General features: G+C 42.3%; 2 protein-coding genes across 2 annotated transcripts in view; both read left to right on the top strand.

Moving 5' to 3' along the window:
* Positions 1-20,291, top strand: LOC108933511 (butyrophilin subfamily 1 member A1-like). Its single transcript, XM_029256415.1, has 11 exons — positions 1-25; positions 4,180-4,337; positions 4,778-4,909; positions 13,986-14,334; positions 14,527-14,808; positions 15,125-15,250; positions 16,791-16,811; positions 17,460-17,480; positions 18,422-18,448; positions 18,636-18,662; positions 19,623-20,291. The coding sequence occupies exons 1-11, from the start codon at positions 1-3 to the stop codon at positions 20,156-20,158; spliced, it is 1,704 nt and encodes a 567-aa protein (XP_029112248.1). The 3' UTR covers positions 20,159-20,291.
* Positions 12,069-27,984, top strand: part of LOC108933512 (butyrophilin subfamily 1 member A1-like) — a 26,737-nt gene continuing 10,821 nt past the window's right edge. The window contains exons 1-2 of the mRNA XM_029256416.1: positions 12,069-12,092; positions 27,598-27,614. The gene's annotated coding sequence lies outside the window, so the exon portion shown is untranslated. The remainder of the gene's footprint in view (positions 12,093-27,597; positions 27,615-27,984) is intronic.

Below are 27,984 nucleotides of genomic sequence, written 5' to 3' on the forward strand. Positions count from 1 at the left end.
ATGTCGTCCATCAAAGTCTTCTACGGTAAGCGAGCCATGCAATTTCACCACTGCCGGAGACTGGGTGCTTTCGCTGCTGCAGCCTGGTTTAATCCTCACCTGTCAAACCTTCCATCTTGCTTCACTTTCTCTATGGGACTCTGGAACTGCTAGTCTGCTGTGAGAAAAGCTGACTTCATACCAGCCTGTGCCTCCCATCTCTCACCTCTAACTGAAACCTGGTCACCCCAGACAACTCAGCCACACCTGCAGCGCTTGCCATTAACTACTACTCCTCTCACGCCTCTCATTCCTCTGGCAGAGGTGGAGGCACAGGCCTGCTTATCTCTCCCCGGTGGGAATATTCTGTTCTCTCTCTTCACCTGCATGATCTGTCTTCCTTTGAATGGCATGCTTTCTCTATCACTGCCCCAATCACTCTTGTTGTGGTTGTCCTTTGTTGCTCTCTTAGCCGCTTCCTGGATGACCTTGACATCTTGTTGAGCTCTCTGCCAGGGGACAACTCTCCACTGATTCTCCTGGGTGACTTCAACCTGCATGTCAACGACATTCATGGAAGCGGCCTTGTGCTGCTCCTACAGTCCTTTGATCTCTCTCTGTCCCAATCCCCTGCTACTCACAAAGCGGGCAACTGTCTTGACTTCATATTTTCCTGCAACTGTGGCTGTCCTGCCCTCTCTGTCACTCCGCTGCATGTTTCTGACCACTTCTTCATTTTCTTTCAACCCTCCCTCACCACTAACTCTTCATCTCTTCCTGCACCCGTTGTCACCTTTTGCCGCAACTTAAAATCTCTCTCAACTTCTTGCTTTGTCTCTGCTACTCTGGTCGCTCTCCTTTCTGCTCCACAATTCTCAGATCTATCTACAGATGATGCCACTAACACTTTCCTCTCTGCTCTGTCTTCCACCCTTGACTCTCTGTCCTCTGCCTTCTAGACCAGCATGCCCCATTGCTACCCCATGGCTGTCTGATACGTTACGTGCTAACAGGACCAAACTGCAGGCTGCAGAGCGAAGATGGTGTAAATCCAAAACTCCATGGGACCTGGATGCTTACCAGTCACTCTGAGCTGCTTTTCAGTCCGCTGTCTCTTCAACTGAAACCTCCTCCTTCCACAACAAAATACAGCCTGCATCCAAAAACCACACAGACTCTCATCCCTTCTGTGTCTCCCACCACCACCTCCTCCTCCTCCTTCTCTCACTGCTGAAGACTTTGCTTTGTTTTTCAGAGACAAAGTCAAAGCAATCACTGATAAATTCTCACCATTAACCTGCCCGGGTCTGAAAGAGTCTGAAAACCCACCTTTTTCAGATCCACTTCGCCCAAGATCTCTCCAGCTCATCTATGGTGCAACTGTCCTTACATCATAACTCCAGAAGCATCCCCAAATACAACCTTTATTCAGCCATTATTCTGGTGTTGTACTGCTCATTTGTGTTTTTTTTTTTTTTTTTTTTTTTTTTTTTTTTTTTAAATATCATATTAGTGGGAGGGTATCGGGATTTGTCTATCCTGTGTCGTATGCACCTACTCAAATGATGAACCTCGGTGCAGCAAGTGGTAGGGAACAAACTAGGTTTGCTTGAGACTTTCATGTCTGCAGCTATGTCTCTTTCTCAATGTAATGCATAAATTGTACTTTTGCTGAGATGTACATTGCTTTGGACAAAAGCGTCTGCTAAATGAATAAATGTAAGTCATTGGAAAATCAATTTTTCCTGGTGAACACGATAGGAAGTTGGAACAAAGTGAAAATATACTTTCTGTATATAATATATTATAATATTTGGGTGTTTTTGTTCGGTTTTAATTCTCATCTGGTGATAAACGCACACCTAGCCTATTCCAATTTATCAGCCACGCGGTTTCCTGTGCTGTAGTAGCTGACTTATGGGGTTTGTGATTGTGGTGAAATAAATACACATTTTCCTACTGGTCTCAGTGCAATAACAACACATTTTTTTAAAACAGTAACTTTAAATATTTGCTCCTTTTAGGCCTTAGTGACACTTTTTTTTTTTTTAAAGTAACTGAATGTGGCTCCCTTACATGCGATGGCAACAAGTAAAGTAAACATAAGGGGAATTTCACAGTCAACTTCACCTTATAGTGCTGTAAAATTCCTGTGACTCTTACACTAGTGACGGTACATGTTGCAGGTGGTGAATATAGCAGCTCTGGGGATCTGATTTCTACAGGACTTTTGAAAGATTTTTTTTTAATTATTCAGGGCTATAAATTCTACTCTTTTTATATCACTTACTGTATCAAAGCATGTTCCTAAATACTCTTTGTCACTAGTTGGCTCATTTGTTTGCTTCGTTGGTCATCAAAAACTCGAGCATTACAGTCACGTGTTAATGAAGGAACTGAACATTTAGTGTAATAAAGATGCCCGAATGTGGTCATTTACTCACAGTGTCGTTTTGACACAGAAATGTATGATTGTATGTTCTTGTACGCCTCATTGTGTTTAATTTTCCACGTGCAGGTAATTGAAGACGGTGTTTCTACTAAATGTGTTGCTCATGGTAACTAGATGCAAAGAAGTTGTAGTCTAGTTGATATGGAAACGCTTGTTGTTTAGTTGGTGAGGAACATTCTGTTTTGAAAAGTTTTGTAGCAGTGAGCAAAGAACCTGTAGAAAGCAAGTAAACAACCTAGTAGCCGATGAAATGTATACCATGAACAAGTGACACGTTGAACACGCATGAAGTTTGTTATAAATTTATAAGAGTTTTTGTTTTACGGCGAGACTCCCTGATCTCCATTGCGAGTGTGGGACTCTCCCTTCAACCCAAGTAAAGGACACCACGAGTGAACCTTACTCATGTCTTTTTTTTATTATGTTGGATGGTGCAAATTTCTTGCACACTTTGTACCAATTTGTTTGAATTTCTCAGATGGCACCTCTCCCCTCAGTAGCAGAGGATTCTTTGCTCACCCTGAAGTTGGACAAAATGAAATCAGAGAGCGAAGAGCAGGACTGCGTCGCAATGGGAGGCATTGTGGGTCTAGAACTGAACAAAGTCACTTGTCAGCAGCTGTGCGGGGGACACGGTGCACTCGATGGACATGTAAACCCAAAGTTAGAGGTGGATAGACTCTGCAGTATTAAAGCCGAATCGTCCCCTGAGGCTGCAGTCAGTACGGAATTGGTTGATTAAGCTCAACATGTTAAGTATGTGAACACGTTGCCTGTTTAACAAAGCATACCAGGGAGAAAGAGTCCAACACAGGAGTTCTTCAGAGTGAAGCGAAGATTGAGGAGCTTGGTAGACACTGTGGTGGTTTGAGTAGTATTTTATATGTGCTAGGCAACCATCTGGAGCATCCAAAGCTTGACAGGGAGGGTACCACCGTGGAGATCATCAAGAACAATAAAGGAGGCCCTGAATTGTGTACAGAAGGCTTCTTATACATTAAGAAGAGTTCAAAAAATAGACATATACAGTGGGAATGTTCACAAAGGAATGGATTTTCTTGCGAAGGTTACGCCATTACAGATTTGGAGGTAAAGCAACTACTTTCTGTGAAATGCCATTTGTCAGCAGCAACTCGAAGTTCGTTATGGCAGCAATAGACTTGACTCTTGAAGCATAATGTTAGACGTCTACAGAAAGAAGCACTGCCAAAAGACCCAACATCACTGTGAGAATTGGAGCATATTGATGGTGAATGGAAAACTACAGGAGCTCCAGAATTTATGACAATGAACCTAAGTCAACAGAGAGAATTATAGTGTTAGCAACCAACCAGGCACTTACACATATAGCTCACAATAGCACATGGTTTATGGATAGGACTTTTGCAACAACTCCAAGACTGTTCCAGCAATTACACATCATCCAAGCTCCCCTTGGACTATCTGCTGCAACAAGTGTGTACACTTTTCTGGTTATGGGATTACAATCCGTCTATGAAGAACTGCTCAGGGCAATCTTGGATAAATGTGATCATCTGGGATCCACTGCAGATTCCACCAATGTGATGAGCAATTTAGAACTTGCAGTGATCAATGCTGTTTCTACAGTTCTGGGAGCACACGTTTCATCTCGTGGTGTATATGGAGAAAGGTGCAAAGTTTAGGACTGACTATTGCATTCAGCAGTGATGATCGAGTGAAATGCTTTTGTAGAATGTTAGATGTCTGTCTGCCTTTTCTACCTATAGACGATGTGGCCAAAGGGATGGACTGTCTGATGAAGAATACACCTGATGTTGAAGGACTGCAAGGCTTGCTGAAGTATTTCAGTAGCACCTCTGTGTTTGGCACTTACTGTCACATCCAGCCTCCATCTCCTCCTGATGGAATACCACCAGACAGTGCAGTAATACTCTCAAACACCAGGAAACAACTGGGAATTAATCATCTAACATTTTAAATAGACTGAGAAACCAAAGAAAATGCATTAATTTTGTTTAAAACTAGAGATACCTGACACAAGGCATTGTGGATAGAACCACCTTTCAGTGCCCCATAATATTGTTGTGAAAGATAGTTAACTGGACTGATTCTGTCAGAAAGAATCTTCCCCAGCAAATGATTCTGTAACACAACAGGTTTGTGGTAAGAAGAGAAGAGTCTTGCCAACATTATTTATTTTGTTGTTTTTTAGTACCAGGCAGTGTCAGTTACCCCTTACAGAGTCCACATGAATTTCAAGTGAGACCACAGTCAAACTGTCCTTCACGTTGTTCCTCACCATCCATCCACTCAGTACATTAGTGATGCCTGATGATGTTGAGGTCCTCTACCCCCCCACGTCAGTGTAGGACTGCTGACACAGATGTAGATGTAGGAGATGTGAACCCCTCCCCTGCACTCAGTTCAATGATGAGGACCAACACAGTGCCCGGTCAGGTGGACAGTCTCCCAGTGGCTTTTCTGTCCACAAACAGGGTAACAATTTTCTTACTACTCAACTTCAAGTTTAGTGCAATTACTATGAAATCATAATTGCAACCTTTTAAAAACCTTTATAATGCAAGTTACATGTCCCTTTACATAACAAGATGGGCAGTGCAGTTTCTGGACAGTTTGTCCTGCACAGAATGTCTCTCGCAGTCAGAATGTTTTGAAGGCACTTCAATTGAAATCTTAAACATGGGGTTTCTGGCTTCTTGACTGAAAGCTCATTCTTATCAATGGGTTTTTTTTCCTTCAACTTTAAAATTCTTTTGTAAACTTAGTAAAGCTAGTTCTCCCTGAATAGAGAGCTTAAAGTCCACAGTTTTCTTTGATATCAAGGGGAGATAAACACAATAGAAATGACAGGGTTTAATGGCATTATGAAAAGAACCAGATTGTTTATACTATTTTGAAGTCCGAAAGGAACAGAACACAATATAAGACATAACTGCATATTAAAATTAGGATGAGGACTGTAAATTTTTTTGTCTCCCAGTTCAAAGTTTTTGCCACACCCCAGTAGATCAGACAAGCATAGCTACAAGAAATCAAGGGGAGGCACAAAAGAAGCTCCACCACTCACAGAATCTTGCATAGATAACTGTTTAACCTGTGTTTGCTTCTGCTCCACCGGATCTGGTCTACACTGGATTTCACCTGGATTTCAGATTCACCTCACGGAACCAGAACTCGGCTTTGACCCAGACCAACACTTCAACTATGGCTATTCTTCACCACCTTCTCCAAACAGCCACCTCCCCAATTCTCTTCAATAAATCCTACAAACAATTGGTTCCAACCTCTTTTCTCCCCTCATCCTTTGTGTGTGACAGAACATTCTGCCATACAGAACCCTTTTCCTTTATTTAATGAAATCCCCAGATATGATAGCGATATCATTAAATCAGTGAGACAATCTTTCCTTATAAATTTAAACACACCCATTGTAACTGAGAACTTTAGAATTTAAAGATGGTAAGAATCTTATTAGCTTGATTATTTTTTTTACTCCAACCGTTTGTAGTAAGTATTCAGAGCAAGTGCACTTCCCAGATCACGGTGTCTTGGTCATGAGTACACCACAGTATTGGGACCGAACCAAGTACCTTCAGAGTTATTGGGTTTGATGATTTAATATTTCAATTCTGCTTCTCTGGAGACACAGTGGTAACATGTGGAGACTTGTTTTACAGTGTTCACAGTTTTTATTCATCAGTCTGGAGCCACCAAAATCAACTTTCTGTCCTTAAAGATTTAGTTCATTCTCACAGAGGTCTTCAGTCAGCGCTGTCACTAGGTGGTGTTTTACCCTGTTTGGGGTAGTAAATGAATTTGCATTCTGTCCAGGGAATGGAGCCCATTCACTCCATTTAGTCCTTTGAGCTCCTTCAGTGTCTTCTTTCTTCTTGTGGGAGTTTCTTGTGGTGCTCTGCACCATTTATGGATCTTCTCAAGGTCTGCTGTTGGTGGTATGAATGTGTCACATCAGTGTGTAGACTCATAAGCAGCACAACTATCTGCACCAGTCTGTCTCTTGGACTTGGTTTCCTTAATTTTAACTGATACCAATAATGTTCCAGGAGTGAAAAACCTGTCTTGGTCATCATAAGAACTTTGAGAGCTTAACCCCTCATCCCCTACAGCTTTATACATCTGAGTTTTCCACTGAGATCTTCCATGTCTGGACACAACCGCAGTGTGAGAGAGGGGCCTGTAAGGGAGCGGTCAATGCCGATGTTTCCTGCCTCTCAGTGTTAGTACTGTAATTCTGGCACACAGTGTGCATGTTGGTGTTTGCAACCCTGTCATTTCATTCTCTTTCACTCACACCCACATGGGGGACGTAGAAAAACTCCACACAAACTTAAGCTACATCTGAACCCACATGTCAGATGCTGTGAGGCACCAGCAACGCCCGTAATCATAAGTTCAATATTTGAAAAGGACTATGAACAAAGTCACACTCGCCCAATGCATAATTCAATTACAGGTAAATTGTCATGTTGCTGGATGGGAAAGAGCGAGGGACTCAAGTGCAGTGCTCAAAGAGGTTAGGCAAAAGAGTAGTGAAAGGACAGACAAGGGCCATGTGAGGAGCAAATGTCATCAGAAAGGAGTATGCAGAATCGTAGTCTAAAGCCCAGAGAGCTGCCATTTCTCTGGGAAAAGGTTCCACATGGAAGAGCTTCCGGGACGTCCTTGTTTTTCTGTGTTCCCCTGATGATCTGCAGGTGACGCTGATGAAGCAGCGGGCGTGACAACATGGGACTGGTAAAATAGTAAAAATATGTCAGTTTACAAGTGAACCTGTGGTAAACGCAACTTAATCTGTAATTGTAAAGCTAAATTCCAGAAGGATGAGGAATATCTGTTAATCAATGTAAATTGTTATGTTGATCAGTATTTTACTTGTTTGTGCCTCCTAAATTGCTGAGCGTGAAGGTCAGTAATTGCAGCAAATATTTTTGGAGGTTAATGATTTCATTATGGTGACTTATCTATTTATGTTTACTATGAAGGCTGTACCTGGGTGTACCCAGGATAGTGTTATGACAAATGTTCACCTATGATAATGTTAAAATAAGTGCTTTACTATTAATTCTGTGAGTTTCTTGCCTCTTACCGTAATTTACTACTGAATGTAACTTTTGAGCAGTTTGCACATTTTCCTAGGTTTTATATTAAAGCTGAATAGTATAACCTAAAATTTACACACACACACACACACACACACACACACACACACACACACACACACACACACACACACACACACACACACACACATTTTCAGAACCACTTGTCCCTTACGGGGTCACGGAGCCTACCCGGCAACACAGGGCGTAAGGCCAGAGGGGGAAGGGGACGCACCCAGGACGGGACACCAGTCCGTCACAAGGCACCCCAAGCGGGACTCGAACCCCAGACCCACCGGAGAGTAGGACTGCAGTCCAACCCACTGCGCCACCGCACCCCGTCACCTAAAATTTAGTATAATGTAAAAGTTATATTGACAACATGTTAATCTACTCTTTGCACGTGTTGTTATCTTAGTCTACAAACGCGTGTCACTGTGGGTGTGAATTAATTTTCTAACTGTTCACAAACTAGGGAACGAGTTCTGTGTTCTTTCTAACCAGAATATCAATGTCAACTTTAGCAATGAAATATCATTTAGATTTCTAAGTTATACAGCATTCAGTGAGGTGCAGTTCAGTAGTTATAGACCTCATATTTAATCCAATGTTAGTGTCTAATGTTGGTGTCTTAGGTTGAACCACTGTCCACCTGCTCGTGATTCATAACATTAAAAAGTTTCATTTGAATCAAATTTAGTACTCCAACACTTCAATTTTTTATCATAATACTTCAGTTGAACTTTACATTAATTTTTTCAGTAAAAGCTTTTTCTAAAGAGACAATTGTTTAGTCATCAGCTGACTTACACTGCTAAATACACTACACTGAATGTAAAGCAACAAAACACACACTATGGGTCATTTACAGTCACTAGTTGACCTGAAACACATGCCTTTGGACCTGGAGGAAACCCTCATGAACAGACGGAGAAGATACACACCCCACACAGACCGAGCTGGGATCAAACCCATATCAAATCACACAGCCCAGTGACACCAGTGCTCCCCACCATGCCACCCAGACCAGAGACCTGCAGCAAAACAAAATACAGAAAATGTTGAGAGTCAACAAACTGACAATGAACAAACTATTGCAGAAAACAAAACCTGAATAGAAACCTAACCTAATCAAATTAAAAATAAGAGACAAGGCAAAATGTAGTTGTGTTGGACCTGCCGCTGCGAGTAAAGGGCTCATAATTTTTTCTCATTTTTTGATGCAAGTTTTCCATCACACTGTCTGAAAATGATCACCTTCAGGCATATTGATGAAGCAAGAGAACGGATGACATATTGAACAATTTGAGCATTTTGATGCTACGATCAGCGTAAGTGACATGAAAGTGTCCATCTTTACGAAGTGTCATGGGAAGTAAGACATCAGCTTCAGATTGTTGTGTGGCTGAAGGAGTGAAGCTGCACAGAAAAGGCTGTTAACAGAGGACACACTGACACTTAGGGAAGCTATGAAAATATATCTGTTCCAATGAAGACAGAAACTGAATGGCTCTTTAAAAGTAAATGTCACGCCACCACCGGGGGGCAGAGTAGCTGATGCTCAGTTAAGCACTGTTTAAAGATCAGATTCCCAAGACTAATTAGGCACCACAGCAATCTTTATAAAACACTTTATTTACAACTATTGGACACACACACACAGAAAACAGAGGGGAAACTGCATCACACACCTCCCACCGCAAATATCATAGACAGTAACCCAAGCAAGAGCACTAGAAAAGGTGGAGAACTTGGCAGTATCGTAGATATGAAAGGTGGAGCAGACGCTGACATTGGAGTACGGATTGGCAAGGCGAGGGTAGCTTTCCTCCAACTGAAGAACATCAACACTAAGATCAGAGTCTTCAACATGATCGTGAAGCCTGTCCTACTTTATGGAGTGGAGACCTGGAGAACCACAGCCGCAACCATGAGGGGAATCTAGACATTCTTCAATACCTACCTCAGAAGGATTTTCCGGATTTGCTGGTCCGAAACCATTAGCAACAAATAACTTTGGCAGCGAACAAAATATCAACCAGTGGAGGACGAAATAGTCCAAAGACGCTGGAGATGGATCGACCACACCCTTTGAAAATTTGCTTTCAGCATCACACATCAAGCCCTCACCTGGAACCCACAAGGAAAGAAAAATCGAGGCTCACCAGAAAACAGCTTGCTCTGCGACACAGAGGCAAACATGAAGGAGATGGGATACACCTGGCTACAACTGAAGAGACTGGTTCAGGAACGGGATGCCTGAAGAGCTCTCGTCGGCAGCCTAAATCACAAATTTACAGAAATTACAAAAAGTACTATTAGTGCAAAAATCCAAGAAACAAGGTTTTGTATACGTATGTAAAGTGTGCAGTGGGCAATGTAAACATGGAAGTTGTACATGTGCAAAGTCCTGCAGAGGTAGATCGGGTCTATTTGCAGTTTGAAGGGGGTGTGTGTTTGTCTACGCAAGGTATGCGCAAGTAGTCTGTGGTCTTTAATGTTATTGGCGTTGTGTATGTGTGTGTAGGAGGGATGGGGGGTAGTTGACACCGCTCAGGTTCAGAGGGTGAACTGTGTCTGCTGTGATGGGTGGAGAGGCAGTGGATGGGTTTCATTCACAAGCCTGATGGCCTGTGGGTAAAAACTGTTTTTCAACCTTGAGGTTCTGGCTTTAATGCTCCTGTAGCGTCTGCCTGATGGTAAGGGTGTGAAAAGGCTGTACTGGGTATGACAATTGTCCTTCATGATGTTAATGGCTCTCCTGATGGTTCTGGCCTGGTATAGACTCTCCAGTGATGGTAAGGATGTTCCAGTGATTACTTGAGCAGCTTTCATCACTCGCTGCAGCGCTTTACGATCCTGTACTGTGCAGCTTCCAAACCACACTGTGATAGAGGTGGTGAGGATGCTCTCGATTGCACACCTATAGAAGCTTCTGAGGATTCCGCTTGGCATGCCAAATTTCCTCAGCCTTCTCAAGAAATGCAGACGCTGATGTGATTTCTTGACCAGATGTGTAGTGTTGTTAGACCAGGTGAGATCTTCAGTAATGTGAACACCCATGAATCTGAAGCTGCTCACCCTCTCCACCACTGTCTCACCAATATGCAGTGATGAGTGTTGTTCCCAGGGGGTGCGGTGGCGCGGTGGCGCGGTGGCGCAGTCCTGCTCTCCAGTGGGTCTGGGGTTCGAGTCCCACTTGGGGTGCCTTGCGACGGACTGGTGTCCCGTCCTGGGTGTGTCCCCTCCCCCTCCGGCCTTACGCCCTGTGTTGCCGGGTGGGCTCCGGTTCCCCGCGACCCCGTATGCGACAAGCGGTTCTGAAAACGTGTGCGTGAGTGTTGTTCCCTCCTTCTCCGTGAATCGATTATCAACTCCTTTGTTTTGTTGACACTGAGGGAAAGATTGTTGTCATGGCACCACTCTACTAGGTCAGCCACTTCCCTCCTGTATGCCGACTCATCGCCTCCCATTATCAGTCCAATGACTGTCGTGTCATCAGCAAATTTGATGATGCTGGTGTTGTTCTGGGAGGCCACACAGTCATGAGTAAAGAGAGCGTAGAGCATGGGGCTCAGCACGCAGCCCTGTGGAGTTCATGTGTTTATGGTTATTGACCTGGATGTGTGGTTCCCAATTCGAATGGACTGGGGTCTGCCCGTTAGAAAGTCCAGAACCTGGTTGCAGAGGGTGGGTGGCACACCAAGATTGTGAAGCTTGTTGATGAGCTTCGAAGGTACCACTGTGTTGAATGCTGAGCTGTAGTCAAAAAACAGTATTCGAACTGTTAACATGTCCTGTCCACCTGCACACCTTTATTCCTCATACTTTACTCAGCCAACACACTCACATAACCCAGAGTGACATAAGGACACTGTGAGTTTCTTAAAACAATAAGACATTAAAGAAAAGTCCCCATTCTGGCAAAAGTACAAACAGTGACAATGACTGCTAGAAAAGGGAACTCAATAAACTTTCTTTCCCAGTTGTAAATAAAAAGAGTATAAGTCCACGTGAAGTCAAAGGTAAGACGTGGACCCCTGGAGGCACCTTCTTGGACAGGAAACACAGAGAATGAGACAGAGGAGGAGGTCAAGACTGAAGTTCTTTCTCTTCCAGCTCCAGAAGACATGAGCTCTGGGTTCTACTGCCGCTCCTCACTGTAAATCCGTGTCCTCATCATTGACAAATGGCTCTTTTCTACAATAAATCATAATTCCAACAAACTCCTCATTGGATTCAGTAATAAAGTCAATAATCAACTTCCCTTTGTTTGGTGTCTCTTTGTCTCACAATCGTAACACATTTTTCCCCCAAAGTCCCGCAGTATTATCTTTCAGTACATTAATATTTATTATAGGAACTGCAGTCACACTGATCAAAATTCGTTACTTTTCAGCTTTCTGTCATATTTCACTATTTCACTTATATTTGGCAACATTTCAATATATGACTTAACAGCTGCTCTTCTGCTCATAAACAATTTAAAGGCCAAAGTACAACTTGTGGAAACGCGGAACACCGAGTGACACGAACAGGTTTGTTTCTCTGTGTAAAACCTGTTTAATATAATTACACTCATAAATATTGATATTCGCTTAATATCGCCATCAATAACTGTACACCGCTTAACAGATTTTATACTTTGAATCTGTTTCTTTCTGAGAACCGAAATATGTACCCCAGAGATGGAGTAAAACATGGCAGGAGCACAGGTGTGAGTGCGGATCGCAGACATGAAGGCGGAACTGTAGTGTCAACAGTGTTTATTAACACTTGATATATACTGTATATTGTAACGATCCGCGTTACTGTTCTGAGAGGGAAATATGTTTATTATAATTGGTTAGCGTTCGATGGCGTATGAGGAATATAAGAGGGTGTTTTCGTCTGCCAAGGAGAAAGAGGAGAGAGCATGAGGGCGTTAAGCAGGCTGGGAAGGCTGCCTTGGTGGTGCACAGGTCCTTGAGGAAACAGGGTCCTCCGACCCGTAGCATTATTCCCCTGTGTGCCAGGGTTCTTATAAATCGCTCGACTTAAACGCTGCATCTGCGTTCCTCTTTGCCCCATCCAAACCCACGGCGCTGTGCGCCACAATATTATATTAAAATGCATAAGGCGATGAAAGGAAACTGTGAGAATAAAGAAAAGTTGTTCTTCTGTCAGGAGAACAAAGAGTAACTCCAGACAGACAGGAACCATGGTACCAAACACACACTTTCTGTCCACAACCTGCAAAATGGAAATGAACTATTTACAATGTAGTTCCTCACAGCTCTCACTAGGGGCACCACTGAGTAACATGAGTTTCTTCAGTACAGGCACTTAAAATCGTGTACAGTTTTCAGTCCCACAGTCATTTATTTAACTGTATGTATGTTGTTTCTGAACTCTTCTAACTAGTACAATACTGTACGTATAAACATTATCATTATTATCCCAATAAATGACAAGACATTTAACATGTAACACACACACACACACTTTCTGAACCGCTTGTCCCATACAGGGTCACAGGGAACCGGACCCCAACCCGGTAACACAGGGCGTAAGGCTGGAGGGGGAGGGGACACACCCAGGACGGGACGCCAGTCCGTTGCAAGGCACCCCAAGCGGGACTTGAACCCCAGACCCACCGGAGAGCAGGACTGTGGTTCAACCCCCCCCCCCAACATGTAACAGTTTTACACAATACTGATGACATCCACTCTTTTTTATTTTCTTTTTTTTTTGTAAAACACATATACACTAAGAGAGGGGGTGCAGTGGTGCAGTGGGTTGGGCCCAGTCCTGTTCTCCAGTGGGTCTGGGGTTCGAGTCCCACTTGGGGTATCTTGACAGACTTGAATTCTGCTTTGACACCTGAAAGTAAAATCTCTTTCTGTCACTGACTCTTATATGTGGTGTTTCAGTGTTACTCTGACATATATCTGAGATACTGTGTGCCCTGGAAAACACAATATATGAAGGATAATGAAAGAAGGAGGTAAGAACGCCTGGCAACATTCTAGGGACCAGACTGGTAGAACACTGAGCTTCAGTATAAAGCACCTTCACAAAGTACAATAGTTACTACAGTAAATCAGTAAAGTAAGTATTAGTAATTATTGGTGTTTTCACACTGATGTCTTCAGACACCCAACCAGCTATGAAAAATATTTCTTTATTAATGCCCTTGTTCCAAATTTCGAATCTGTATGACTTCAATTCATTTTACATTGATGACGTGAAAATTCTCATAACTGGTGGTGTCCATATACCTGTTTGTTCCAGTGATGAACATGAGTTGGTCTGAGTGTCTCTGTTTCATCCTCCTGCTTTTCCAACAAACCACTGTCTCCACAATGGGTACTTATTCCTCTGAGATAAGAATTTCAATCATACTGTGTGTCAACTGAATCAATTCTCAGTGTGTGTTGTTCTTCACAGAGAGCTTTGAGGTTCTTGGTCCAGCTCAGCCTGTAGTTGCTGTAGCTGGTGAAGATGTTGTTCTGCCCTGTTACCTCAAACCCAACATCAGTGCTGTTGACCTGCGTATCGAGTGGCTCAGAGTTCATACCGAAGACCCACTTGTACATCTTTACCGGGATCATGAGGACAGAAATGAGAATCAGATCCCATCGTACAGGGGAAGGACATCACTGTTCCCTGAGGAACTGAAGAAAGGAAACACTTCACTGAAAGTGAAAAATGTGCGAGGATCTGACAATGGAGAGTATAAATGTTTTGTTGAGTCTGAGGAGTGGTATGAAGATTATTTTATTTATGTTCATATTAAAGGTAAGAACTTTGTAATTGTTATTAATTGATAAAATTTCATTTATAATTATTCAGACTCCTCCATTAATATGGTTCTTAATTGTAATAGTGTCTGAGCCTTTCTGATCCTTATTTTCCAAATATTTTCCATTATATTTTAAAGATATTGACTACTGGCTATTGACTATTCCAGTTGTTCTCCTTCATTTGTAGCTGTAGGAACCCATCCAGTGATCTCCATTGAGGGATATAAAGAAGGAGGGATCAGTCTGGTGTGTGAATCTAAAGGCTGGTACCCTCAGCCTCAAGTGGTCTGGATGGACAGTGAAGGACACAGTCTCCCTACTGGACACACAGAGACACACACAGACAGTATGGATCTCTTCACTGTGAGACGACGTGTCATTGTACAAGAGACAGAGAACAATAGGTTCACCTGTCGAGTTCTACAACAGGATTTAAATGAAATGAAAGAGACAATAACTAACATCCCTGGTGAGTTAAACATATTTAGTATAAACAGCTCAATGGAGACACATGTTTAAATCACTGTGATTAAGTAATAGGTTCCAGTTCAAACATTTTTTACCATCCTGATTTTCATCTTGATCCATTTGTATGAAAGTTCCTCCCCTTTTTCTAGTTTTTTTAAAGACAAAACCTGAGGTACTTATTTACTTGTTTCTTCAAGTTAAATAAAACATTAGGACTGCAGGTTCTACACTGATAAAATTACCTATTTTAGTTTTTAACTTCCAGAAGGTGCAAATCTGTAATAATTCAGTGGTATTAATTATTTGTTGTATTCCAGGTGAGATGTTCCATCGTGCCCATCCCTGGAAGGTGACCTTTGCTGTGGTCTTCAGTCTGTCTGCTGTTTGTATTATTGGATGCACAATTTTGATTCACTGTTTTGTGAAACTGCGAAGAAAGAGAGGTATTTTAGCAATTTACTGTTTACATTGATGGTTTTGTTCATGTTAAAAAAGCTAAAAATTATAGCTGAAAAGCAGTATTATGTGAAAGTGATTTTATATCATAGCTCACAGCAGTAATTATATGGTATGAGTTATATTCAGGGGGTGAGGTATATACAAAAGAGAGATTACGGAGCTAGAGTGATGGCCACTTTTTTCCTCCTTACATAATCTCTTACAAAACATTATGTAGTGCTACATTATTATTACATATACAGTGCTGCTTGAAAGTACATGAACCCCTTTTGACCCTTAGTTTTACCACAAAATGGTTATTCACTGAGAATCGGTGTTTCTCATGTGATATAACAGGTGTGTAAAGACCAATTCCATATGTTTCTTTAGAGGAAATCGTGTGTGTGGTAGAAACACACAAGTAATGCAGGTGTGAAAATAAGTGAAGCCCAAGTTGAACTGGTTAAACCAGGTAGGTGAGTAGAATCAGGGGTGTAAATCATAGTCGTTTATTCATTTTATAAGTTTATTTTAGGATTTAAGATGGTGCAGTGGGTTTGGCCGGGTCCCGCTCTCTGGTGGGTATGGGGTTTGAGTCCCACTTGGGATTCCTTGCAATGGACTGGCGTCCCATCCTGGGTGTGTCCCCTCCCCCTCCGGCCTTGCCAGGTTAGACTCCAGTTCGCCGCAACCCCGTTCAGGGCAAGTATTTCAGCCACACTCTCTCTGTGTGTGTGTGTGTGTGTGTGTGTGTGTGTGTGTGTGTGTGTGTGTGTGTGTGTGTGTAAGTGAGTGAGTGAGTTATGTTCACTAGTAAGAGTCACTTGTTTTTGGTTATTCATTATTAGCAACTTGAACATTCAAGATCTTGTCCAAAGAATTTTTAAACATTTTTCCAACCATGGGTTCTAAGCTCAAACTGAATAAAAAAATCCAGGTTAGGCTCCGGTTCCCCGCGACCCCGTATGGGACAAGCGGTTCCGAAGTGTTTAAAATGTAGTTGCACAGTAACTCGTTGTTGAATTGCACTTTTTAAGGATTTTAAAATATTCATTTATAGTTTAAATAACTGGTCGCTTGCCACCACAACTGAAGGATGAGATAATATGATAAAATGTTAAAAGTGTCATGGTCCTTGCCGGAGGGAGGTGGTCGGACACAATTGCAGAGCACCGGACTTTATTGAGGGGAATCCAAGAATCATGGTCTCAAGACAGGCAAGGTCGTCGATGTGCGAACATGGTTATAGGGATTATCCAAATTCGTCGTGGAGAAGCAAGCAATAGTCAGAACACACTAAGCAATGAAGGGGAGGTCAGGAGTCAGGCGAAGGAACAGGGGCGAGGATGGGAGAACAAGGAAGGTAAGCAATACAGAGCACACAGTTGCGAGTTATATGGCTGAACGAGGTTCCACAGTTGCTCAAAAAGAGCTCAAAAACACGTTTATATGCAGTGTGTGACTGTAGTGTTGCACTGACCTCGTCACAATTTTTTTTAATCTCCGTTTTCACTGACATTACAATATTTACTCTTATATCTACAGGTGAGCTCAAAGAACAGTATGGTAAGTAATACAGTTGTATGAAAGTGATGTATGAGAATGTTGCAATGTCATAACAATTAGTAGACAAAGACTTTAGACATTTAACATTCTCTATTTCGCATACTTTGATGAAGGTTTCTCTCTGATTATCCTGTTAGCTGAAATTTCCCTTTCATGGTATTATATAAGCCATAACAATATATAGTACAAACAGTTAACATTCTTTAATGCTACATTGCTATGTTATAGTAGGTTTTTTAAAATAATATCACAGTTTTCACATGTGAAACTTTCTATTCAAACTCTTCTTTATACAATATCTCAAAGTGTGATTAATGTAGTGTCTCTAACACTGTAGGTCATCATGGACAAAGACATCAGCTAAATATGAAATTATTTACACCGCTGAGCTGGCGGGTTAGGCTCCGGCTCCCCGCAACCCTGTATGGAACAAGCGGTTCAGACATTGTGTGTGTGTGTGTGTGTGTGTGTGTAGAATGACACATAAAAAATCAGCTATAATAAATACAAATGAATGACAGGAAGAAGGAAATAGAACAAGAGACTAATTTATTTTCTAGTGAGAGAATGAAAGAGAATCAGCAGATCCACTGCACTGTGTTTGTGATGGTGACTTTTTTATTCACTCTGATGTTCTTACATCTACAGGACTGATCACCAGACACCTGAGTAAGTATTTTTTGTGTTTGTGCATTGGAGTGTGTGTCTGTGTGTGTTTATGCAAATATGAAATTATAACAGCAAAACACACCTTTAAAAAGCAAAATGGTTTGGCTACAGAAACTGTGAGAAATAATCATATCAGAAATATGGGAAAAAAAAGCACATGTAAAAAGAATTTCAAGGTAATGCATCTAATTTTCTGAAAAATAATTGCTCCCCTTTCAATTTTTGTTGGAGATGAGGAAGGAGCTTCTCAGAGTCCTGATGTGATGAACAAGAAAATTGGGCTTAGAATCAAACAGTTCAGCGTTTATTCAGGACACAACAGCTTAAAAACAGGGTTCAAAAATATAGATACCACAGTAACAGTAAATGGTTCATGTTTATATATTTCAGCAGTCCATAAAAGAGGCATAATGTCACAATTAATAATGGAAAAGTAAACATGCCATTGCAACAGTATTCTGTTTGGTAAGTAAAACAAGGTAAACAGTACATGTATTGAGAGAGAAATGTATCATCACCTCCTGTACAGCTGTAGTTACTGTTAGTAGAGCAGAGATGGTACTACTGTACCTGCAGAAACTGAAGAGCATCGCCTACTGTTCATACTGTATTTTACCTTTGTTGTCCTCTTATTAAATAGAAAATCCACAAAAAGTCATAATATCACAGCATGGAATCAGTCCTCAGTGAGGTGACTGTTTCTTTCACAGTCAGAGCCCCATAACTACTTATGCTTATGATTTGAACTTTAAACTTAAAATCAACATGAACATGTTTGTAGCGGTATGTGTTACATACTGTACCTGTACATGAAAGTGAAACTGATTTTCTATTTCTTATATTTCATCTTTGTGGTTTTTCTTTTAAGTATGAAGAAAGTCATATAAACAATGATTTAAATGGACCTACATAGTTTTTCTCTCTGTATCTTCCATGTCCAGCTATAGAAAAGATGTACAGGAGAGCTGGTAAGTAGAGTGGAGCTGAGTTGATCCCATAGAAGTGAGTTTGGTTCTTCTTATACTCTATGTGACACTGTATGAGACTCTGTCCTGTAAGAATGGACACGAAAGACACTGAGACAAGTCCAGACTGACTGCAGTATCTGCTGTGCCACTAATTCCATGTGTCTCATTTTTATTTCTCTCTCTACAGAACTTCTGAAGGCACAAAGATACGCAGGTGAGTTTCTTCTGCTTCTTCTCCCCATTGCAGCTCTTCTCTGTAGGAGACACAATAATGACTGATTGGCTGCATTGAATCTGGACTCTCATTTGTCACATGATTGACTGACAGACACAGGATATGAGCACATTTATTGACCTTCCTTTCCACAAAACATCTCAGTGATGAGAACAAGTGACTGTTTCTCACAAGAGTTCACTTCAATCCACACTGAGCTCCTGGTGAGAAGGAGATGTTACAGCTATGAGTGAAAGACAAACAGAAACGGAACTCAGTCTTTATGTATCCGGTGCTGATTGCTGGTCCTTCTGCTCTCATTGTTTCCTCCTCAACATTATCAAACCAAATTAAATCAAATGCACTAAAAAGTGCATAAATATAAAAATATTCTAGAAGGTTCCTTTAGCAAACACACACTTCACCACAGAGACATTTTCCACAGAAAAGTTTGATTGTTTTCCACACATTGATCTTCCCCTCTTACTGTGAGCAAAAGAAAAAACATATTTTAAGGACACAAAGTGTCAAATGTGACTCCACAGTCTTTACATCTTGGACCAGTTTATTTATAGTGTTTGAAGGAGAAACAGGTGTGTTGGGAGCAGGTCGGTGTGACCAGAGCAGATTATATATAATTCTATAATTTTTTACTTAATTTTTTGACTTAGCTTTTGCTCAGTTTATTTCATATTAATGTGTTCATTAATATTAGTTATATAAAGACAAACCGAATTTTAAATCATAAATGCTCTCACTCTATTTTATTAAGGGTAAACATTAATTGTTACAATTTCTTACAAAACATCCAGAAGACCTGTTATCATAATTACACACACGTACACACATACACAAACGTCCTCTGTTGCCGTAATAATATATAATAATGTTTAAAAGTGTTCATTTTTGTCACATTTCAAAATATAATACTGTAACTGACCACCTCTCTGTGCTCCACAGTTGATGTGACTCTGGACCCTGATACAGCAAACCCCTGGCTCATCTTGTCTGCGGACAGGAAACAAGTGAGGCGTGGAGACACAAAGCAGGAGCTCCCTGACAACCCAGAGAGGTTTACATACTGGAAAAGTGTCCTGGGAAAAGAGGGGTTTTCTTCAGGGAAACATTACTGGGAGGTGCAGGTTGGGGACAAGACTGAGTGGGATTTAGGAGTGGCCAGAAAGTCCGTACACAGGAAAGGAGATTTTGAACTAAATCCCAATGATGGTCTCTGGGCTCTCAGTCTGTGGAGTGGGAATATGTACTGGGCTTTCACTGACCCCTCTGTGTTGCTTCACCTGAGTGTGAAGCCCCAGAAGGTGGGTGTGTATGTGGACTATGAGGAGGGTCAGGTGTCCTTTTACAATGTGGAGGACAAGTCTCTTATCTACACTTTCACTGGGTATAAATTCACTGAGAAGCTCTATCCATTCTTCTGGCCAGGCTTCCGGAACTCAGCCCCACTGATCATATCTCCTGTTAGTCACACAGACTGAAGAAACTGATTTTTGTTTTTAATGTTCAGGTCATGATGCCACATTGATTTAATATCCCTTCTCTCCCTCATTCAGGGTTTGTAATTTCTCCATCTAAACACATATTTTGTACATTCTGATGCTTTTAAATAAATATTCTTACCAAGTTGTTTGTTTTAAAGTTACTTCATGTGAAAGCAAGCAGAATCACATCATGCAAAACTCAATAATTTTCCAAGTGATCACAGTATTAAAATTAATAAGTCTCTTTAATATATTTACATTTATTCATTTTTCAGACACTTTTCTCCAAAGCGTCGTACATCTCATAGAAAATACAATTTGTTCGTTGCATTAGCAGAAACACTTAAATACAGACGTGTGATTCTAAAGTACAGTTAGTTTGTTACTTTCCACCACATGAGACACTGTTCATCACACGAGCAGCTGCATAAAACTGTATCCAAATATCCACGATTCCTGATCACCTTCCTAATAATTTACAGTATTGCACAATACTGTAACACAAGTATAAAGGTATTTTTATTGGATATTTATTGAGTAAAACTAATGCAATTTGATTTAATTTGGCTCGATTCGTAGAAAAATGTTCTAGGTAGTTTACTGTGGGAGACAATAAAAGAAGGGCAATTAAATGCAGTCGCTGTGCCAAGAAACAGCTCCACTCCAGGCCACATGGTGGCGCCAAGTGGAACTGACTGTTAGTGGAGGTGAAGTTTTGTGTTTTTCCTGTTAAATTGTGAAGGGGGAGGTGGTGGCTCAGTGGGTTGACCCAGGTCCTGCTATCAAGTCAGCCTGGGGTTTGAGTCCTGCTTGGATTGCCTTGTGCTGGATTGGCGTCCTGTCCTGGGTGTGTCCCCTCCAGTCTTACACCCTGTGTTGCCGGCTCCCTGCGACCCCGAATGGGACAAGCGGTTCAGACTGTGTACGTGTGTAAAATCCCCCGAAGAAGAAACAGGAAATGTATGTTTCATAATATCACAAAACCATTTTACACCTTTTCCCACTTCGTGTGTTGCCTCCTGGTAACACTTAGTTAGTTGGAGACCCAAGGAGGAGAAGAAGTCATTGGAGAATCAGTTGTTTCATGGAAGCGATTATCCGATTGTAGGAACGTTGGAACAAAGTGAAGATATATCATATAAATTATATACATATATTGTGGCGTGCAGTGCTGTGGGTTTGGATGGGGTGAAGAAGGATGCGGAGACAGTGTTCATTACGAACGGTTTATCTGAACACCAACACCAGTGAAATAATGCTCTCGATCCGAGGACCCCGTTTCTTCCAGGACCTGCACCAACAGCCAGCCTTCCTAGCCTGCTTAGCGCCCCCAGATTCTTTCTCTACACACTGGCAGACACAGTCACCGCATCATTTCCCCCGAAGTGCCCCCAGTGGTTACACAGGTTATTTACAAGTTAACCACAATGCAACTATTTACACAAAACATCTTCCCCCCTAAACACCAGATACGTGCAGGTCGTTGTAATATATAGATATATATATGTGTGTGTATATATCCATGGTCTTTCTAGACTGATGGATGCCAATGATATGTGTGTGTATATATATATCACTCACTCACTCACACACACACACACACACACACACACACACACACACACGTTATCTTAACCGCTTATCCCATACAGGGTCGCGGGGAGCCGGAACCTAACCCGGCAACACAGGGCGTAAGGCTGGAGGGGGAGGGGACACACCCAGGATGGGACACCAGTCCATCACAAGGCACCCCAAGCGGGACTTGAACCCCAGACCCACTGGAGAGCAGGACCCAGTCCAACCCACTGCACCACCATGCTCCCCTGTATGTATATATAATATACTTTATTTTACTTATTTTATGTATACTTTTTTGCATATATAATATATATATACTTTATGGGGGGGGTGCGGTGGCGCAGTGGGTTGGACCACAGTCCTGCTCTTCGGTGGGTCTGGGGTTCAAGTCCCGCTTGGGGTGCCTTGCGACGGACTGGCGTCCCGTCCTGGGTGTGTCCCCTCCCCCTCCAGCCTTACGCTCTGAGTTGCCGGGTTAGGCTCCGGTTCCCCGTGACCCCGTATGGGACAAGCGGTTCTGAAAATGTGTGTGTGTGTGTGTGTGTGTGTGTGTGTGTGTACTTTATGGGGGGGCGCGGTGGTGCGGTGGTGCAGTGATGCAGTGGGTTGGACCGGGTCCTGCTCTCCGGTGGGTCTGGGGTTCAAGTCCCACTTGGGGTGCCGTCCTGGGTGTGTCCCCTCCCCCTCCGGCCTTACGCCCTCACCACCTTCCCCAAACAGCCACCTCCCCAATTCTCTTCAATAAATCCCACATTTGGTTCCAACCTCTTGTCTCCCCTCATCATGACATTTGTGTGTTACAGAACATTCTGCCATACAGAACCCTTGTCCTTTCATTTAATGAAATCCCCAGTTATCGCTATCAGTTCCTGACAGTCTTTCCTTGTAAATTCAAACACACCCATTTTCAACCGAGAACTTTAGAATTTAAAGATGGTTAAGAATTAGAATTTAAAGATGGTGTAGCACGCCGAGGCCGCCCGGGGAGGAGGCGGAGACAGGGTTAAAGCAGCCATAGCTGGGGCTGATTTCATCCCCTATTTCTTCCCCGGTGCCCAGCAGTAGAGAGAAGAGACCAAGGAGGAGAACCAGACCGAGACGACAGCCGACCCGGTCCCTGACACGAAGCCCACGTCCCGATCGACCCTACTCTCCCAGCCTGCACAAAGCCTTTCCCTACTTGTTCCCTGCTCCCCCTTTCCCATCTCCGTCCTTCTCCACTGTCTAGCAAATAAAAGCCCACAGCTACGGGTGACTGCATCTCCTGTCTCCTGCCTCGTCTCATACAGATGGTTAAGAATCTTATTAGCTTGATTAATTTTTTTTACTCCAACCGTTTGGAGTAAGTGTTCAGGGTAAGTGCACTTACCAGATCACGGTAAGTGTCTCGGTCAAGATTACACCACAGTAGTGGGACCAAACCAAGGACCTTCAGAGTTGTTGGGTCTGATGATTTAATATTTCAATCCTGCTTCTCTGAAGACACAGTGATGACGTGGAGACTTTGTTTTACAGTGTTCACAGTTTTTATTCATAAATCTGGAGACCCCAAGAGACAGCTTTCTGTCCTTAAAGATTTAGTTCATTCTCACAGAGGTCTTCAGTCAGCGATAACATCGACTCAGCAGTGGCTGAACATTCACTGCAGACCGGCCATGAGACCCGCTTTGAGGAGACTACAGTGCTCGCACCTGCTGCCGGGAATAGGAGCCGCATAGTGAGGGAGGCAATCGAGACAGAGAAGCACCGAGACAATTTCAATCGGGAGGATGGCTTCAAACTATCAAGAACCTGGACACCTATCATCTCGAGTCTCCGCATCAGTTCCACAACGACTGGACCGCCTCCCAATAATAAAACTCAATTCAGCGAGCCGACCTGTAATACACATGAAACAGCGCAAGTGGAAAACACAGCGGGGGCACCACTATTACGACCACCCGCTATGACCTCCGACCTTGTTCCCGCCCATAAATACACCCACCCTTGTTAAACATGCCATTTCACATATTAATCTCCACAAGATGTGGTCACACCCTGACGATGCTTCCAGCAAGAGAAGCGAAACGTCGGAGCCAATGTTCCATACGCGGTTCAATCCAGAAGAACAAAACCTCCAGTCAGTTAAAATAAGTGCTTTACTATAAATTCTGTGGGTTTCTTGCCTCTTACTGTTGAATGCAACTTTTGGACAGTGTGCGCATTTTCCTAGGATTTACATTAAAGCTGGGTTAGGCTCCGGCTCCCCGCAACCCCATATGGGACAAGCAGTTCAGACTGTGTGTGTGTGTGTGTGTGTGTGTGTGTGTGTGTGTTAAAGCTGAATACTATAACCTAAAATGTAATATAATGTAAAAGTTATATTAACGACATGTTAATCTATTCTTTGCACGTGTTGTTATCTTAGTCTACCAACGTGTGTCACTGTGGGTGTGAATGAACTCCACACACACTCCAAAAAAACTAGTTACAGTATTTTGCTCTTATGTTGTATATCTAATTTTTTAACTATTCACAAATTAGGGAACGAGTTCTGTGTTCTTTCTAACCAGAATATCAATGTCAACTTCAGCAATGAAATGTCATTTAGATTTCTAAATTATACAGCATTCAGTGAGGTGCAGTTCACCAGTTATGGATCTCATATTTAAGCCAATGTTACTACCTAATGTTGGTGTCGTAGGTGAACCACTGTCCACCTGCTTGTGATTCATAACATTAAAAAGTTTCATTTGAATCAAATTTAGTACTTCAGCACTTGAGTTATATTTTATAATATTTCAGTTGAACTTTACATTTATTTATTCAGTAGAAGCTTTCTCTAAAGAGACAATTGTTTAGTCATTACCTGACTTACACTGCTAAATACACTACACTGAATGTAAAGCAACAAAACACACACACATAGACAGACACACTATGAGTCATTTACAGTCACCAGTTCACCTGAAACACATGTCTTTGGACCCGGAGGAAACCCTCATGAACAGAGGGAGAAGATACACATCCCACACAGACCGAGCTGGAATCAAACCCATATCAAATCACACAGCCCAGTGACACCAGTGCTCCCCACCATGCCACCCAGACCAGAGACCTGCAGCAAAACAAAATAAAGCAAATGAGAGTCAAGAAATTGACAATGAACAAACTATTGTAGAAAACAAAACCTGAATAGAAACCTATGAAATTAAAAATAAGAGACAAGGCAAAATGTAGTTGTGTTGAACCTGCCGCTGCGAGAAAAGGAATCCATAATTTTTTCTCATTTTTTAATGCAAGTTTTCCATCACACTGTCTGAAAATGACCACCTTCAGGCATGTTGATGAAGCAAGAGAACGGATGACATAGTTAACAATTTGAGCATTTTGATCCTACAATCAGTGTAAGTGACATGAAAGTGTCCATCTTTACGAAGTGTCATGGGAAATAAGACATCAGCTTCAGATTGTTGTGTGGCGGAAGGAGTGAAGCTGCACAGAAAAGGCTGTTAACAGAGGACACACTGATGCTTAGGGAAGCTATGAAAATATAGCTGTTCCAATGAAGACAGAAACTGAATGGCTCTTTAAAAGTAAATGTCACGCCACCACCAGGGGGCGGAGTAGCTAATGCTCAGTTAAGCACTGTTTAAAGATCAGGCACCAGGGCAACCTTTATCAAACACTTTATTTACAACTATTGGACACACACACACACAAACACACACAGAAAACACAGTGGAAACTGCATCACACACCTCCCACTGCAAATATCATAGACAGTAACCCAAGCAAGAGCACTAGAAAAGGTGGAGAACTTGGCAGTATCGTAGATATGAAAGGTGGAGCGGACACTGACATTAGAGTACGGATCGGCAAGGCAAGGGTAGCTTTCCTCCAACTGAAGATCATCTGGAGATCAACTGACCTGAACATCAACACTAAGATCAGGGTCTTCAGCATGATCGTGAAGCCTGTCCTACTTTATGGAGCGGAGACCTGGAGAACCACAGCCGCAACCATGAGGGGAATCGAGACATTCATCAACACCTACCTCAGAAGGATTTTCCAGATTTGCTGGTCCGAAACCATGAGCAACAAATAACTTTGGCAGCGAACAAAATATCAACCAGTGGAGGACGAAATAGTCCAAAGACGCTGGAGATGGATTGACCACACCCTTTGAAAACCTGCTTTCAGCATCACATGACAAGCTCTCACCTGAAACCCACAAGGAAAGAGAAATCGAGGCTGACCAGAAAACTGCTTGCTCCGCGACGCAGAGGCAAACATGAAGGAGATGGGATACACCTGGCTACAACTGAAGAGACTGGCTCAGGAACGGGATGCCTGAAGAGCTCTCATCGGCGGGCTATGCCCCAGTTGGGGCCAAAGGAGAAGATGACGACGATGATGCCGGTGATGACGATGATGACAATGAACTCAAACCAGTGACAGAGCCCCACAGAGTAACTGTAAATAGTCCCACAATCCTCTCCAATGCACACAGTTCTCCTGGTGTCGGACGTGGCGCCGAACCGCTTCATTCTCTCCGGTGCCGGTAAAAGATCCACACTGTCCGCTTCTCCTCCTTCTCCGCCGCTCAGTAAGTCCCTTCAAAGTGCCCCATTAAAGTGCAGCTCATGTTGATCAGAGAGGACACTCAATTGGTCATGCAGCTTCACACGGTCTTGCTCTGGAATGATCCGTGTTCCTGTTACTGAGGACCGAACCGACACATCAGTGCTGCGCTCAAACCCCGTCGCTCCCGATCACACAGCCAGCAGAAAGAGGGGGGATACTTCCCTTTTACAAAGGTGTGTTGGGGTCTCGTCCTCACGTACCACACTGTACTTGTACCTGTACTTGTACTTGTACCGATCCTCCACTCACAGCTGCCATCTACAAAAGTGCTGCAGTTCCATGTCTCTCCTGTCCACCCGTTCCGTGTCCTTAAATAGCAGTTAACATGTCCTGTCCACCTGCACACCTTTATTCCTCATACTTTACTCAGTCAACACACTCACACATCCCAGAATGACAGAAACATACTTCGAGTTTCTTAACACAATAAGACATTAAAGAAAAGTCCTCATTCTGGCAAAAGCACAAACAGTGACAATGACTGCTGGAAAAGGGAACTCAATAAACTTTCTTTCCAACTTGTAAATAAAAAGAGTGTAAATCCATGTGAAGGCAAAGAGGTGAGACGTAGACCCTGGGGCACCTTCTTGGACAGGAAACACAGAGAATGTGAGACACAGGACTTGGTCAAGACTGAAGTTCTTTCTCTTCCAGCTCCAGGAGACATGAGCTCTGGGTTCTGCTGCCGCTCCTCACTGTAAATCTGTGTCCTCATCATTGACAAATGGCTCCATTCTACAATAAACTATAATTCCAACAAACTGCTCATCGGATAATAAAGTCAATGATTAACTTTCCTTTGGTGTCTCTTTGTCTCACAATCGTAACACAGTTTTTCCCCAAAGTCCCGCAGTATTATCTTTCAGTACATTAATATTTATTATAGGAACTGCAGTCACACTGATAGAAGCTCGTTGCTTTTCAGCCTTCTCTCATATTTCACTATTTCACTTATATTTGGCAACATTTCAATATATTACATAACAGCTCGCTCTTCTGCTTATCAATATTTTAAAAATGAAAGTAAAACTTGTCAAAATAACGGAACACCGCGAGTGACACGAACGGGTATGTTTCTCTGTGTAAAATAAACCGCAGTTTAATTTCATTAATTACATTAATACATAATATTTATATTTGCTTAATATTACCATGAATGACTGTACACAGCTTAACAGATTTTATACTTAGAATCTTTTTTTTTTTTCTGGGAACTGAAATGTGTACCACAGAAGTGGAGAAAAACACGGTAAGGAGCGAAGCCCTCAATGCGGATCGTGGACGTGAAACAACTGTAGTGTCCATAAAACAATGTTTATTAACACTTTATATAATATACATGATATTAGAATTTATTATAATTTTATTACAATACGTAATAGGTGACAAAAGAAACTGTGAGAATAAAGTCAAGTTTTGCTCTTCTGTCAGGAGATAATATCCCTAATAAGAGTAACTCCACACAGACACGAACCATGGTATCAAACACACATGTTGTGTCCACAACCTGCTAAATGGAAATTATAACTATTTACAGTGTAGTTCCTCACCGCTCTCACTAGAGGCGCCCTTTAGTAACGAGATTGGCCACTGTACTTTAAAATATGTTCAGTTTTCAG

Source organism: Scleropages formosus, chromosome 11 (genome assembly GCF_900964775.1).
Source record: "Scleropages formosus chromosome 11, fSclFor1.1, whole genome shotgun sequence".
NCBI classification, from domain to species: Eukaryota; Metazoa; Chordata; class Actinopteri; order Osteoglossiformes; family Osteoglossidae; genus Scleropages; species Scleropages formosus.

What these genes read in the sequence shown, in the direction of transcription:
- LOC108933511 (XM_029256415.1), top strand. Translation starts at nt 1, where the DNA reads ATGTCGTCCATCAAAGTCTTCTACG. An exon ending in GTCCATCAAAGTCTTCTACG is followed by an intron (nt 26 to 4,179) that starts GTAAGCGAGCCA and finishes TTCTACCTATAG; the next exon opens with ACGATGTGGCCAAAGGGATG. An exon ending in GAAGGCACAAAGATACGCAG is followed by an intron (nt 18,663 to 19,622) that starts GTGAGTTTCTTC and finishes TGTGCTCCACAG; the next exon opens with TTGATGTGACTCTGGACCCT.